Source organism: Artemia franciscana, chromosome 9 (assembly GCF_032884065.1).
Source record: "Artemia franciscana chromosome 9, ASM3288406v1, whole genome shotgun sequence".
In the NCBI taxonomy this organism is placed as follows: Eukaryota; Metazoa; Arthropoda; class Branchiopoda; order Anostraca; family Artemiidae; genus Artemia; species Artemia franciscana.
In genome coordinates this window covers 17,499,974-17,514,793 of record NC_088871.1, presented here as the reverse complement: position 1 = coordinate 17,514,793, position 14,820 = coordinate 17,499,974, and the positions used below count along the sequence as shown (strand labels likewise).

Here is a 14,820-nt window from a genome sequence, read left to right as displayed (position 1 = left end):
CTTCAGACAACAATGAAACCTCAATCATCGGTGAAAGTCCTTTGGTTCATGAAAACCCTACCATACAATTGCGCAGCGAGCCTTATAGCTATTGCCACGCCCAGAATGAAGCTAGCACATCATTTCGCTGCTTCTTCTGTAGTGAGTGGGAGCATGCCTCCTGCCGTGGAATAAACCCCGATATTGTCTTCTTGATGAAACTTCATGACCCAAAACCAATCTTGTTTTGATACGAATGTTCATCCTGCTCCAAGCGGAATGTAGCCCATCTGCAGCTACAAGTTAGGATAATGGCAGATCGCACGAAAACCGTCAATCCAAATGAACAGGGACGATCAATTCCATATTCTGGCGATCAAGCACTGTATTCCCATGAGGCACAAAATGGAGCAGCCGGTTTTGGTGCAAGTATACCCACTGCAGCCTACGCAATCAACCCAATCGAAACGATTCTATTAGCTGAAAAGAAGAAGCAATTACGGGAAGAAAAGCGACGTAACTTGGTCTTCGCGGAAATTCCTGAATCTGATAATCTTAATGAGATAGAGTCACAAGTAATCATTGAACTTTGCCGAAAGAACAACTTAGGTGCCACCTTAGAAATCAAGGATTTTATTAATACTAGGCGACTAGGAAGAACAAGAGAAAATGACAAACCAAGTTTAACTTTAGCAAAACGAAACAGCACTCTGAAAAACACCCGAAATTTGCGAAATTCTACAGATCCCCGGACCCGCTGTGAGATCTACATAGGGCAAATCTTACACGACTCCAGCTACAGACACAAGCAGAAGAAAGGAATCTCAAAACAATTGAAAATGCCATGCATGAGCGAGTAACAACAGAACAAACAACAATAGCAACAAATGACCATAGCAACAAATCCTCAAATTAAAAGTCACACAATATCTACCTCATATCCTAGAAGTTTAAAACCCTAAGCTTCGAACTTCCAACTATAATGCTTGCTACTACTCAATTACTCTGCAATAAAATCACTTAACTAAGTGTCCACCTAAAAAGCCAAGATATCGAAGTATACTGCATCACAGAGACGTGGTCTACAATCCCTTCTACTGCTAGCATTCCTGGTTATGAGCTTTACACAAGAAACCGTACTGATAAAGATGGCAATATTATTACACACGGTGGTGGAGTTGGTGTCTACATAAAAGCAGACGTTGAACACAATATCTTGTAATTAATTGAACATATGCATACCTACAAGCTTCTCTGGGTAAAAGTTAAAACCCAAAAAATGCCACGAGCTTTTTCATCAATTATCTTTGGAATCCTGTACTTTCCGCAACGTGCTGACTACCGTAAAGTCCTAATAAATACCTCAATACATCCATCGACCAAATCCGACAAACTAATACGAATAGTGACATAGTGATACTAGGCGCTTTCAACGATCACGGAAGGCGCTGGATTAGTCTACCTCTTGATATCAAACAGGTGGTCAGAGTACCTACTATGGAGAAATTAACTATCGATCTGATTTTCACATATGTGGGAGAGTTTTACTACCCCCCTGAATCAGGGCCTAGCCTAGGCAAGAGTGCTCATTTTTCAATACTGTGGAGACCTAAGGATACGAAGCCAATAGCTAAGAAAGAGACTAGTAAATGTCGGCCTCTCACAGTAGAAGAAAAAAAAGGGTTCTCTAGTTGGTGCATAGGCGAAATCTGGGCTCACCTGTATAGACTATCTGATGTCAATCAGATGATAGAACTTTTCAACCCTGAAATGACCAATGCCAACCATATTTTTCTTCCAGAGAAACTTGTAAAACGATCTTCTGCTGAAAAACCATGGGTCACACCCGAGATCAAGAAACTTATCAGAGAGTGCAACGGATTGCACAAATCAGGAAACCGAGAGCACTGGAAAAAAAAATGAGGAATATCGTTGTAACCGAATGTAAGAAAGCAGAAAAGGCCTATGGTGAAAATCTATCCAAAATAATTAACTCAGACTCCCATACGTTGCATAAGACAATTCGAGAATTAACACACCTTCAACCCTCCACGACTTTCCACATAAGGACGGAAGAAGGAATACACGTCACTACAAATGATCTAAATGAGTGGTTCTCAGAAATTTGCCTATCTAACACAAGAGCTGAAACAAGAGCTCTTTGCCTCGATGTAGCTGAAATTCCTGCAATACTGCCTCTAGATGTCTTCAAGGTCCTAAAAAAAATTTCAACAAGTAAATCAACCCACAGCGGATCCACCACCAACTCTGTTCGAAGAAAGTGTCATTTACTTATCAGAACCCATTGCTTGTATCATTAACCAGTCCCTGATCACAGGAACACTTCCAGAGCCACTGAAGGAGGCGGTCGTTATCCCAGTCTCGAAAGTCATGAACCCCGAAGAACTGGGCGATCTACGACCAATTTCTTTAACTCCATTATTATAAAAATTTTATAAAACGTTCTTATACAAATGGCTACTACAAGGACTCAGCGAAATAATAGACCCCCGACAATACGGCTTCCAACAGGGGTGTAGTACAAGCCACTACCTTGTAAAAATTTTTGAAAAAAATAAGGTATTTGCTGAACTTCTACAAGTAGATGTCAGGAAGGCTTTTGATACCTCTAGCCATGAGGAAATATTAAAACACATGGAAGGTTTTCACTCTTTCTTAATCAAGATAGTTGAAAGTTTCCTATCTGAACGAAAACAGAAGACCAAATATAAAAACGAGCTGTCAAATATGACGACCCAAACATGTGGTATACCTCAGGGAACTAAGCTAGGCCCTACCCTATTCTCGTTACTTTGCAACATGATAACTACATGGCACAAAGATCGCGCAAAGTTCGCAGACGACTTAAAAATGATAGTAATACAGAAGCAGAACGAAATCCTAGACCCACAGGATATGGTAACGAGACTGGAGCGAGATTTCAGCCAAAAAACTCACCATAAATAGAACAAAATCAGAAATAATGAGGATTTCATTTTTAAAGCATAGGGTAACAGATTTACCTGAAGTGGGTGTACTAGTAGTTCAGAAAATGAAAATTCTGGGTGTCATTTTTAACGATTGATTGATATGGGACGACCATATATATATATGATTTAGTTTCCCAAATTATCCCTCTACTAAGGTCTTTGGTAAAATTACGCCGCTTTAATCTAAGCAAAGATGCAATGCTTACTTATTACAAAACTCACATGAGACCAATTCTAAAACATGCCTTCCCAGTCTGGCACGCTGGTTCCTCCAAAGATCAAACTAACCAACTTGAGGGAATACAAAGGCGTGCATTGCGAGCAATTTTGGGGGATACACTACTACCTTATGTAGAATGTCTTGTTCTGTCAGGTTTAACAACGCTTGAAACAAGAAGGCACGAACTTCTAATGGGCTTCAGAGATGGCCTTCTCTCATCACAAAAGCTTTGCGATATTTTACCACCGATTATTACACAAAAGAAGCAGGACACCTGGCACCGCAACAAGCTAGAGCCATACAACCCCAGAGCAAAACAGTGATACAGGAAATCATTGTGATAATATTTCACCACTCATTTTAATTCATAGTTTAATATATTGCGATTATTTATTTTGATATTCCGAAATAAATTATTTATCATTGTGTCGAAGACTCGAGACTTCCAGATCGCAACTTTTTGCTTTAAATATTTCAATAGCCTCCTTCCGTCATCATTCCAAAATATGTTCACAATAAATCAATATCTGCATTCTTATAACACCCAACATTCTTGTGACACCGTCCAAGATGCACCCTAAACAAAAAGAGCCTCTTTTTTAATTAGATTTTTTGCACCAAATATTTGGAATCAACTACCATTCGATATCGGGAATTCGAATAATATCCGGAATTCAAGCGAGCAGCGAAAGGTTATTACAAGAAAATCTTTTAGTGCTCTCTTCATTTAGACCCCCCCCCCGTTTACTTTTTGGTATTTCTAGTTACCTGTTTATAACTTAAGGTTTTTTTTTCTTTCCCTTTTTTTTTAGTGTTCAGTTAGTTCCGTGTTGGTTATTTTTTCCGTTTGTTGTTTGGTGTTTAATTAATATAAATTATATCTCTGCCCTAGCCACAAGCACATAATTATAAGCTGGAAAGGTTTTCAAAGCCAGTCTGGGCACGAGCCATTTAATCATTCTAAGCAAAAATTATTGTTAATAACTAATTAACATTCTATATAATTATGGATTATTTGATATCTACTGTAATCCCTATTCTATTAAATTTCTGAAATAATTTAATCTGCTTGTATTGTTTCTCGAGTCAATATGGGTACAACCGATTAAGTTCCCTTTCTTATTGGTTATTCGCTCGTCTATTTAAGCACTATCATTAATAATTAAAATTCTATATAATTATAAAGTTATTCTAATTCCTTTTCAAATTAACTTGCATTAAAGTTTTTTAATCAACCTAGTTTTTTCCGCATTTAGCCTGGGCACAAGCCATGAAGTTTTCCTTTTTGATTTTTACCTCTTCGTTTAATTATTGTATGCGATTAATATTAATAATTATTAGTCTAAATATTTATCATTTTCAGTGTAATTATTCATTTGCATTTATCGAAGAAACAGGTTTTCAGCAACTAGTTCTTTTCAGGTTTTTCAGGAGCTGGCCTGGGCAAAAGCCACATAGGACCCTTTCTTATTAGTCTTTCTAATTTTTATATAATTATTATTAGAAATTAATTAACATTCTATAAAATTACCGTAATTTCGCAGTTATTCAAATCCCTTTCATATTTAACTGATTGCATAGTTTCATGAACTTGTGGTTTTTCCAGAGGCGGTCTCTGCGCATGCCATTAAGTCCCCTTTCTTCATGATGACTGGAACTGCCCACTTCTGAACAGATGTAGGTTGGGTATATCCAGATTTCTTTATATTAGCTAATATTATTGAACGCCATCTGGCAGGATCAAAAGAATCAATTCCACTAGGAAGGTCTTCGCCGGTTACCTATAAAATCCAATACAAGGAGGATTAATAATTTAACTTATTAATTCTAATTACAAAAAAGCAATGCAAAAAGTCACAATAATTAACAACTAAATTAATAATATAAGTCACATGAGAAACTTAGTACTTAAATAAGTACTTAAAAGTTAAAAATTTACATTTTTGTAACAATTCGTTCATCAAAAGTAAAATTAAGACCATTAAAATTGTCAAGAAGCTCCTTTTTTTAACAGTATTTAATATAAACTTACAAACCAGAGCTTTTTTTTGGAGACGAGGTCGTGAAGGGTGAATAATCCTAGAAGCAACATGTGATGACACGAAAAGAATGTAGGTTTTCAATTTAGGCAACAGCCTATATGAAAAATTCCTTCCTCTTAACAGTTTGGACCTGTGCACAACTGGGCATATAATTATATAACAAACAGCTGGAACAGGGGCGTAATTTCGTCAAAATCCTAGGGGGAGAGGTCAAAGATGGAGCCAATTTTCCCAAATCAAGCGATAGTGAAAGTAAAAACTAAAAAATAAGCCGTTTGGTACCATAAATGTACTTCGAAATGGTCTAAATGGTCTTCGAAGTTATAAATGTACTATTTAGTACTTGGAGGGGCAGTTACCCCCTGCCACATAGAAAATTACGCCCCAAAGATCCAACTCTTGAAAAGAGGAAATAAAAGGCCTTTAGATAATTCCACAAACAACATTGGCCGCTCATAGCAAAGAATATAAATTAAGGAACGGGATTTCAAGATCCCGATCCCAAATTTTTCGAAAAGACAATAGCTTCCATTTTCATCGCTATAAGAGCAACTTGTCAAGAGACATATTCAAGTTAAAAAAAACCTCCAATTGTACATGTGATTAATTGTATATTATGTATTTTAGTTAGTTTGTATGTATATTTTATGTTTATACTTTTTTTTTTTTAGATTCTAGTTTTTTTTTTCTCTACGCCAAAGACGTCGTGTTTTATTCGGGCGAAACATTCGTTGGATTTTTTCTTCTCTTCGTTTTCCTTTACTGGCCATAGAACCGTTTTGTCATTTTCATTTCATTGTTTTATCATGGCTGAACAGTTCGGCTTTAGATCTTTTATTTGCCTAAATAATAGATGAATTTCTAATGATGGACGAAAAATCTTCTTCTTTTTCTAATTGCAAAAGGAATGTTTTTGAATTTATTAATATTCACTTGATTGGTCATATTGGTCATTGGTCACTTGATTTGCAAAAATTCGTTTCTCCCTCCAAGCCTTCTTAACATTTTTTATAAATCATCTGGTGACATATATTAAAGACCCTCCCCCTTTGAGGTATAAAAGCAGTGGACATAATTATGTAGGAGTGACAAAACTAAATTTGTTTATTGACAAATCCAAGCTTTTAGAGAGAGACATTCTTGGTTAAGACTCTTGTTTAAGACTCGTCACATTCTGTGACGAGTCTCGGATTCTTATTTGCTTCGCATTAAATGCTCAGGAGCAGAAAAAATACAGTAATAATAAAGAAACGATGCAAATAGGTCACAACTTTGGGTATGCTCCTATAGGACCTTGATTAATTTTAGAGAACAATTTTCATATAAATGACGCATAAAAAATCCAAACGTCAAATGTTTTACTAATTTTCTGTACCGTAAAATAGTATGAAATTGAATTTATTTTGAGAAAGAGAATAAAGTCTTTATTTTCACCGAGCGAAGCGAAGTACAGGTCCCAAAAAGACTAACCTTGGCTGCTACATTTGAAAATTTGCTAAAATTTATTCCAGCAGGGGTTCCACGGTGAAAAACGAGCTCGTAGGTTTCTTCCTCCTCCTCTGGAATATAGGTTACTCGACCACGCTCTGGCTTGGTCGTCTCACTAGCTGATTAAGAAACATCCAATGGCCCTTTTCTACCACCACGACCCCTTCCCCCACTCTCTTTTCTACAAGAAATCTGGAAGTTGTCCAATCATCAATTCACTATAAAAAAAAGTATAAAAAAGAAATTAAAAGAATGTATAAGGTGTTAAATATTCTTATTAACATTACAGCCACCTTATGGTAACCGTAAATAGCCTAAAAAAAATTTTTTTTACTTTTTGAAATCTGTAAAGTTTCTAAAATATGTATGTTTTTACGAAGTTCCTGCATTATCCATGATTTCGCCTGTACCAATGAATTTACCCTATGCACGGTTGGAAATTCCCTCACATAACTTCAATTTCTGGTAGGCTTATTTCAATTGATCCGCTTTTCCGGAGCTCTTCTGAAGTATATTATGGCGTCCTGGAGGGATCTGTTCTTGGTCCCATTTTATTTTTGATTTATATTAATGATCTGATTTCAGCTGTAAAAAACACCAGGCCTCTGGCATGTTGCAAGCTGTGTCAGCCTAATGCTCAGTCGTGTTCCAATACTTCTTCTAATGAAGATTTTCTTGTTGCTTTTGCTGATGATACCACTCTTGGGACCCTTTAGAAGACGGAATGTGATATCAAGTCTAACCTTGTGGCATTATTTGAGAGAGTTATGTCATGGTTTAATGCCGATTACTTGGTCTTGAATGTTGGTAAATCACATTTTCTTTTTTTTTTCTCGAATTGGTGTAGCTTTCCCTCAGCTTACACACCTTCAGGTGTCACAAGGCTCCTTGTGTAGACCAGAGAATCGGGTGGTCCGGTTTCTTGGTATCCTGCTTGATGAGAACCTTTCATTCAGAAACCATGTAGCCATGATTAGGGTTAAGGTCTCACGGAGTTTGGGTATCATTCGAAAACTTAGATATACATTTCCCGGATCTATTCTGAAACTTCTTTTTTTCTGTCTAGTCCAGTCATATGTTTCTTATTGCCCAATTGTATGGATGTCTACTTTTCTGTCTACGCTGCGGTCACTTTCCGTCATGTATAATAAAGCACGGCGTCTGGTTATGGACACCAACCGTTCTTCACCAACACAGCTCTTAAGTCTACGGTCTATTTACATTGTTTCTTGTGCTTCTTTTGTCTTTGATCAACTTCACGGCAATCTTCCAAAATCTCTTCGGAAAACTTCTATGTTTATTTCTGATTCAGCTCCATATAGCCTTCGTTCTTCAAATAATATCCACATTCCACCTACCCCTATTGTTCGATCAGATTTCAATCCCAACATTGCTTGTCAACAGGTCTGGAATTCACTACCTTCTTCAGTGCAGAAATGCCAGTCGTTTTGGACTTTTAAAAGGATTCTTAAGGATAATTTAATAAAGAATCAAACAGATTTTTTTTCTGATGAGTTGATGGACCCTGTGTTTTGTTAGTGGTGTGTGGTTTTCCTTTCTGCACTTTCCTCCCAGGCCTCAGGTATGTACTGTATGTTTTGTTGTTTTTTTTTCTTTCTTTTTTTCTCCTTCTAGTTGTTGCTTATATTGTGTCCCTTATAAATATGTTGCCTGTAAACTGTTATATGTGATTGCCTATATTGAATTTATTGCTTGTATAATATTTTTTTTTCTTATCCCCCTTGTATCCCTGGCCATGGAGCCTTTCGAGGGGAATTATGTGTATTGTAATTCGATTTTGAATTGTATTTTGTATTGTCTTCTATTTAATATTAATAAACTTCTCTCTCTCTAAAAAAAAAAAAAAAAAAAAAAAAAAAAAAAAAAAAAAAAAAAAAAAAAAAAAAAAAAAAAAAAAAAAAAAAAAAAAAAATGTCAAAGCATAGGCATCAAGATGCAGTCTTTTTCAACATTTACCCATGGCCTAATTTTTTTCGTTCACTCACTAGAAATAGTGCATTTTTCGTTAAAATCACTAGAAATAGTGATACATCCCTAGGGATGGAAATCGTGCATACAGATCATATAAAGGTCAAAAGAATACTTATCAGTTATATAATAAACAATCGAGAAGTGAAATTTGATTAATGCTAATGAAATCGAACAAAATATGAAAAATATAATAGTTTAGTAAACATTTTAGGCTATATATTTGCAAATTAGGGGGGGGGGGTTAAAGAATAGCATATATTAAATATGTAACCTATCCAAACCAAAATACCGACTAAATACATAAATAAAATATAGCTACAATCTATTTTCCAACCAAGCCAAAGCTAATTGTGTGGTATAAAGAGAATGCTTGACCAGTTTCTTGTGTCATGTTCGCATCATTCGCGATCAATAGTGTTTACTATATAACCGATAAGCACAAATTCTTTTCATATAAATTAGTGCGTAGACAAAACCAGGAACAACTACGTAGAATAACTGAGATAATTGGGCATAGTTAAAATGACTTTAAAAGATTCCTTTCGGTTAAGTTTTTATATATAAAACTTATCACACTTATTCCAATCACACTTAAAATCTCGCCTGGAAAATATCCATAAGTTAAATTTAGTCACCAAAGGCAAAGTGAAAAAATAATTTCGTGGAGGAATGCTCGTAATTTCCCCAGTGTAAACATTTTCCCCTGAAAGCTCACCCCTAGGAAATTATCACCAAAAAATTTTCCCAGGCAGAAAATTCCCAATGTCCCCCACAAAAATGTCTATATACTTCCAAATAATAAATACTATACATAAACAATTAAATTTTGTTACTTACAGCCTTTTCCCCAGAAACTGTAGGGGTTCGTTTTATCACCAAATGAAAGTATTGGACGTTTTAACTATGCTGAACAAAATGACTATAAAGTTTTGATCAGACGATTTCAAAGAAGGGGGGGTGAAGTTGAAGGGGGCAAGCTATCATCCAATATTTTTGGTTACTTAAAAAGGACATGAGAGCTTAGTATTTCCAATGAGTATTTCTAAGTGAGCCCTCTATCAATACGCACATCCATGGGAAAGAAGCAAAACATAAGAACAACAAGTAAACACGCACCTATAATTTTTTTCTGGCAAAAATAAAACATTCCACATTTTTATGAATATGAGCTCGAAATCTCTACAATTGGGTTCTCTGATATGCTGAATCTCATTATGAGATTTTTTGTAAGATCTTTTGAAGTTTTGGAGCTATTTACCCCTTTTTCAAAAATCAGTAAAGTTTTCTCAGGAATGTAACTTTTCCTGGGTAACATGGTTCAAAGATGGCTCATTTGATTGCAAATTTAAAGTTCTAGGTACTTGTGAGTAAAAAGTAAAGAGGAGAAAATCTATCCCCCCCCCCTACCCCACACTCTTTCCCCAAAATGTATCCAATCAAAATTTTGTAAAATAAAACAAAAAACAAAAAAAAACAATGTAAAAAAAAACACAGGTATATAAGGTTTTTTTTATAGAAGAAGTCGCTGTACAAACATCAGAGGGGACTAAAATGATTAGAAATTGGAAGTTCTAATTCTATTTTTAAGAGTCAAAAGGGATCTAATGACAACTAGTCCTCCCACCCCAACTATCTTTTCCCCTAATTCATGCAGTCAATTTTTTAAATAGCCATTTTGTTCAAAATAGACCAAAGATCACATATCAAAAAATCCAGGGGTATCACAGCCCCCAAGAACCCGGGGCAAATATTGGAAATTATGTCCCAGGGGCTTATAAAACTTTTAAGGAAGAGATGGTCATATAAACTTTGAAGGGGGCACATTGGATTGTAAATCCGAATTTCTGTTGCCCTTTTCCAAGGGTCAAAAGTGATCAGAGAGCAACACTAGCCCCCTCCCACACTTTTTTCCCCTAGCCTATAAAATACAAATTTTGAGTCATTTTTTTTTATAATTCAATCATCAGATAAAAAACTACAGGGCCAACAACCCCCCTCCAGATTCCTAGGGCTAGTGCTTTAAGTTATGCCCTGGGTGCAAATAAGGTTTTCTTAATGGAAGAGGTGGCTGCATAAACTTTGGAGGGGACTCAAATGATTAGAAATTATACGTTCTAGTTCCCTTTTTAAGAGTAAAAATTGATCCGAGGGCGACATACCCCCCCCCCAAACCCTCTTTACTCCAAATACCTCCAATCAAATTTTTTACGTATCAGTTTTGTTCAAAATAGACAAAAGGTCATATTACAAAGCTTCAGGGATAATACTACCCCCATGAGCCCAGGGTATACAAGGATTTTTATAGAAGGGATGGTAGTATAAGCTTCGGACCAAAGATCACATAACAAAAAATTCAGGGGTATCACAGCCCCCAAGAATCCAATGGATTGTAAATCCGAATTTCTATTGCCCTTTTTCAAGAGTCAAAAATGATCAGAGAGCAACACTAGCCCCCTCCCACCCCCCTTTTTCCCCTAGCCCATAAAATACAAATTTTGAGTCATTTTTTTTAATAATTCAATCATCAGATAAAAAACTACAGGGTCAACAACCCCCCTCAAGATTCCAGGGGCTAGTGCTTTAAGTTATGTCCTGGGTGCATATAAGGTTTTTTTTATGGAAGAGGTGGCTACATAAACTTTGGAGGGGACTCAAATGATTAGAAATTATAAGTTCTAGTTCCCTTTTTAAGAGTAAAAAGTGATCCGAGGGCGACACCCCCTCCCCACTAACCCTCTTTATTCCAAATACCTCCTATAAAAATTTTTACGTACCAGTTTTGTTCAAAATAGACAAAAGATCATATTACAAAAACTTCAGGGATAATACTACCCATATGAGCCTAGGGCATACAAATTCGGCGCCACGCGCTGTCAAAATCGTTTTTAAAATAAAAGTCCCTCTCTCTCTCCCTTATTGTCTTCTAGAAAATTCAATTTTAATCCACTTCGTTGATTTGTAACTACAGATTGCAGGAATATTACAGCTGCTTCGGAGGGGTTTACAAAAAAAACGCAACAGAATTTTTTTTTGCATTTTTATTACCTTTTTATGAGTCGGTCAAAATTTTGGGGAGGGGATTCAAACTTGGTAACCCCCTGGACACGGCCATGGTTACTAGCATCCTTTTTTACCCTGGAACTCCTCCCAAAAATTTTCCCCTTTTTCTGTCAAAATTTCGAGAAGTCGATTGATTCGACTATTAGCATCAATTTCGACAACTTTTTGAAGTACAATCGTACATGCTCTACCCACTGTGCCAACAGTAACAAAAATATAATTTTTAAGAAATTCTGTAGCCAACTCTTGAACTTCGTTAGGATACGTTGCTGAGAACATCAATGTATTTCTTTCGACGCATAAGGAAATCCAACATAGATACATACAAATGTTAACAATTTTAACAAGAAGTGGGATAAAAAGTCACATCTTAGAAGGGACAGTATTCTGTACACCTAGACAACAATTGGAGACACAGGTGAATGAAGCAACCACCCTTTGATCAAAAGCAGAAACAAGTGAGGTCTAGCCGAGTTCTACCTCTCCAAAGCTTTTGTTACTTTTGTTTCTGAACAAACTACTTGGGATTTATTGGACAGTCTTGCCATAACCTGTTGAGCTTTGATAAGAGATCCGAATAAACGAATATGTGAATCCGACAACTACATTCCCGGATATCTTCGGAAAAAAACATTTAACTTCTCTTGTTTTCTACCCATGATGGAGATATTCAATTTTAATGAAACTGACATCAATAGAAAGTACGAATTCCATTTTTTCGATTAGGCTGATCAAAATTTTTCTTTTTAAAGATGAGTAAAGAGTAGTCCCTTGAAATTTCTAGTTTACCTGCTTGGAAAACCCCAAAAATCCACTCAAAACAGTCACTTGATCAATTTTGCCGCTTAAGGAGTTTTCTGAGGTGTAACCAGCCCTGATTGAAACTTTTTTACCACAAATTCAGTGTCTGTTCAATTAAATTCCAGTCAAACCACAAATTTTCAATAGCTCTCGATGAGAACTAGTTTCCTGGGAGAATTCGCATATAAAGCCATCTGACTTTGAGGAATCTTCTCAATTTAAAATTGGAAGGTGAAAACTAGGCTAGAATTTGGCACGTTTTTAGTTTCTTAGCCAACTCTAGCCAGCTGCTTTTTTAAGATACTTCAAAATGTAGAAGAGCAAAGGAAGCAGATTTTCCCGAGCTAAACAAGACCTAATGCGTACAGACTGCGTTTGTACTATATGATGGCAACAAATATCGATAGTTATATCTTATCTGAAATTTCCCAATAAAGTCGCCAACCGCTACGCTGTTATTGGCACTAGTTGTTTTTCAACCCTTATCTTCCCATGTTAAATTATCAAATATCCACTATTTATGTGTTTCCTATTCTCGTTGGGTTAGAAAAATTCTTAGAAAATTTACGGAAAAATCTAGCTTATAAAAAAAAAGCACAAACAATAATGCCATAACTTCATTAGCTCTTACTGAGCTACGTTTTCCGTCTTGTCAATTATTAAGAATTCAATTTTGTACGGTTTGCCTTTTTGTTCCTTCTGTTTGGAATCCATTTGTAACTTTTTCATTAGCCGTTTTGAAAATCTTTGTTGAGAATATATTGTGTCAGAGGACATATACGACATGAATACATTGTATACTCATATTCAAATACGACACGAATATATTGTGTCAATTTTAAACTAAAAATCTGGCTGATAAAGCGTCTGAAATCTTTTGAAAAATATATGATTATTAAAGCAAATCCCAGTAAAGCAAATGATCTATGTTTATATTGTTTTCTTTCTTTCTCGCTGTGGCTTAAAAGTTACTTTTAAGAAAATCTGTCAAATTTTTAATCTTTTTTTAAAAAAACATTGTGGCTATATTAACAGAAAATAAATCTGGCTGATAAAGCGTCTGAAATCTTTTGAAAGATATTTGATTATTAAAACAAATCCAAGTAAAGCAAATGATTTATATTTATATTGTTTTCTTTCTTTCTCGCTGTGGCTTAAAAGTTACTTTTAAGAAAATCTGTCAAATTTTTATTCTTTTTTAAAAAAAACATTGTGGCTATCATCACAGAAAATAAATCTGGCTGATAAAGCGTCCGAAATCTTTTGAAAGATATTAAATAAATCTGGCTGATAAAGGGTCTGAAATCTTTTGAAAGATATTTTATTATTAAAGCAAATCCTAGTAAAGCAAATGATCTATGTTTATATTGTTTTCTTTCTTTCTCGCTGTTGCTTAAAAGTTACTTTTAAGAAAATCTATCACATTTTTATTCTTTTTTTAGAAAAACATTGTGGCTATCATCACAGAAAATAAATCTGGCTGATTAAGCGTCTGAAATCTTTTGAAAGATATTTGACTATTAAAGCAAATCCTATTTTTAACAATAATATCTACTAAGCTTCCAACTTTTGGTTTTCCTTTTTAAGGTTTTTGAATTATTTTAATCAATTGTTTTAATTGTTAAAATATACACAAATATTTTTGCAATTACCAGCCGCCGGGCCCATGCACTTGGCACGCGGCAGGCTTCTATATTTGGATTCTCATTGTCACTTGTGTTATAACTGCAGACAATTTGAGATAATTTACTGTCTTTTCATTCTGATCTTGTCAAAGATATTTGATTATAAAAGCATGTCTGATTTCTAACAGCGAAATCCACTAAGGTTCAAACTTTAGGTTTTCTATTTTAAGGTCATTGAATTGTTGTAGTCCCTTTTTATATATATATATATATATATATATATATATATATATATATATATATATATATATATATATATATATATATATATATATATATATATATATATATATATTTTTACTATATTTTTTTATAATTCAGGCATTTTTAATATATTTTAACACATCAGGCATTTGTGTATTTCTAGTATTGGCACTAAACATTTTTAGTACAGTAGGTTTTTTTCAGTAAGTTCTAGTATTTCAGCTGCCATTTTTAATATATTACAGCATTTCGGGTATTTTTGTGAAGTTTTTAGTATAGATACAATAAATTTTTAGAATAATTCAATATTTCACACATTTTTCCTTTTCTTCAATAATTATTCCATGTTATCATGATCA

General features: G+C 34.9%; 1 protein-coding gene across 2 annotated transcripts in view; it reads right to left on the bottom strand.

Annotated features, from left to right (window-relative positions):
* Positions 1–4,617: 4,617 nt before the first annotated feature.
* The window catches only part of LOC136031076 (ATP-dependent RNA helicase vasa-like), a 49,268-nt gene continuing 39,065 nt past the window's right edge, over positions 4,618–14,820 (bottom strand). The window contains exons 6-7 of one of the 2 annotated variants that reach the window (XR_010618425.1): positions 6,702–6,937; positions 4,641–4,970 (exon numbers count right to left, since the gene is read on the bottom strand). Coding sequence is in view for 1 of the 2 variants with exons in the window: in XM_065710347.1 (XP_065566419.1) it covers positions 4,773–4,970 (198 nt within the window). In the remaining variant the exon portion in view is untranslated. Of the gene's footprint in view, positions 4,971–6,701; positions 6,938–14,820 lie in introns of both variants that reach the window. The other variant, XM_065710347.1, reaches the window with a different exon arrangement.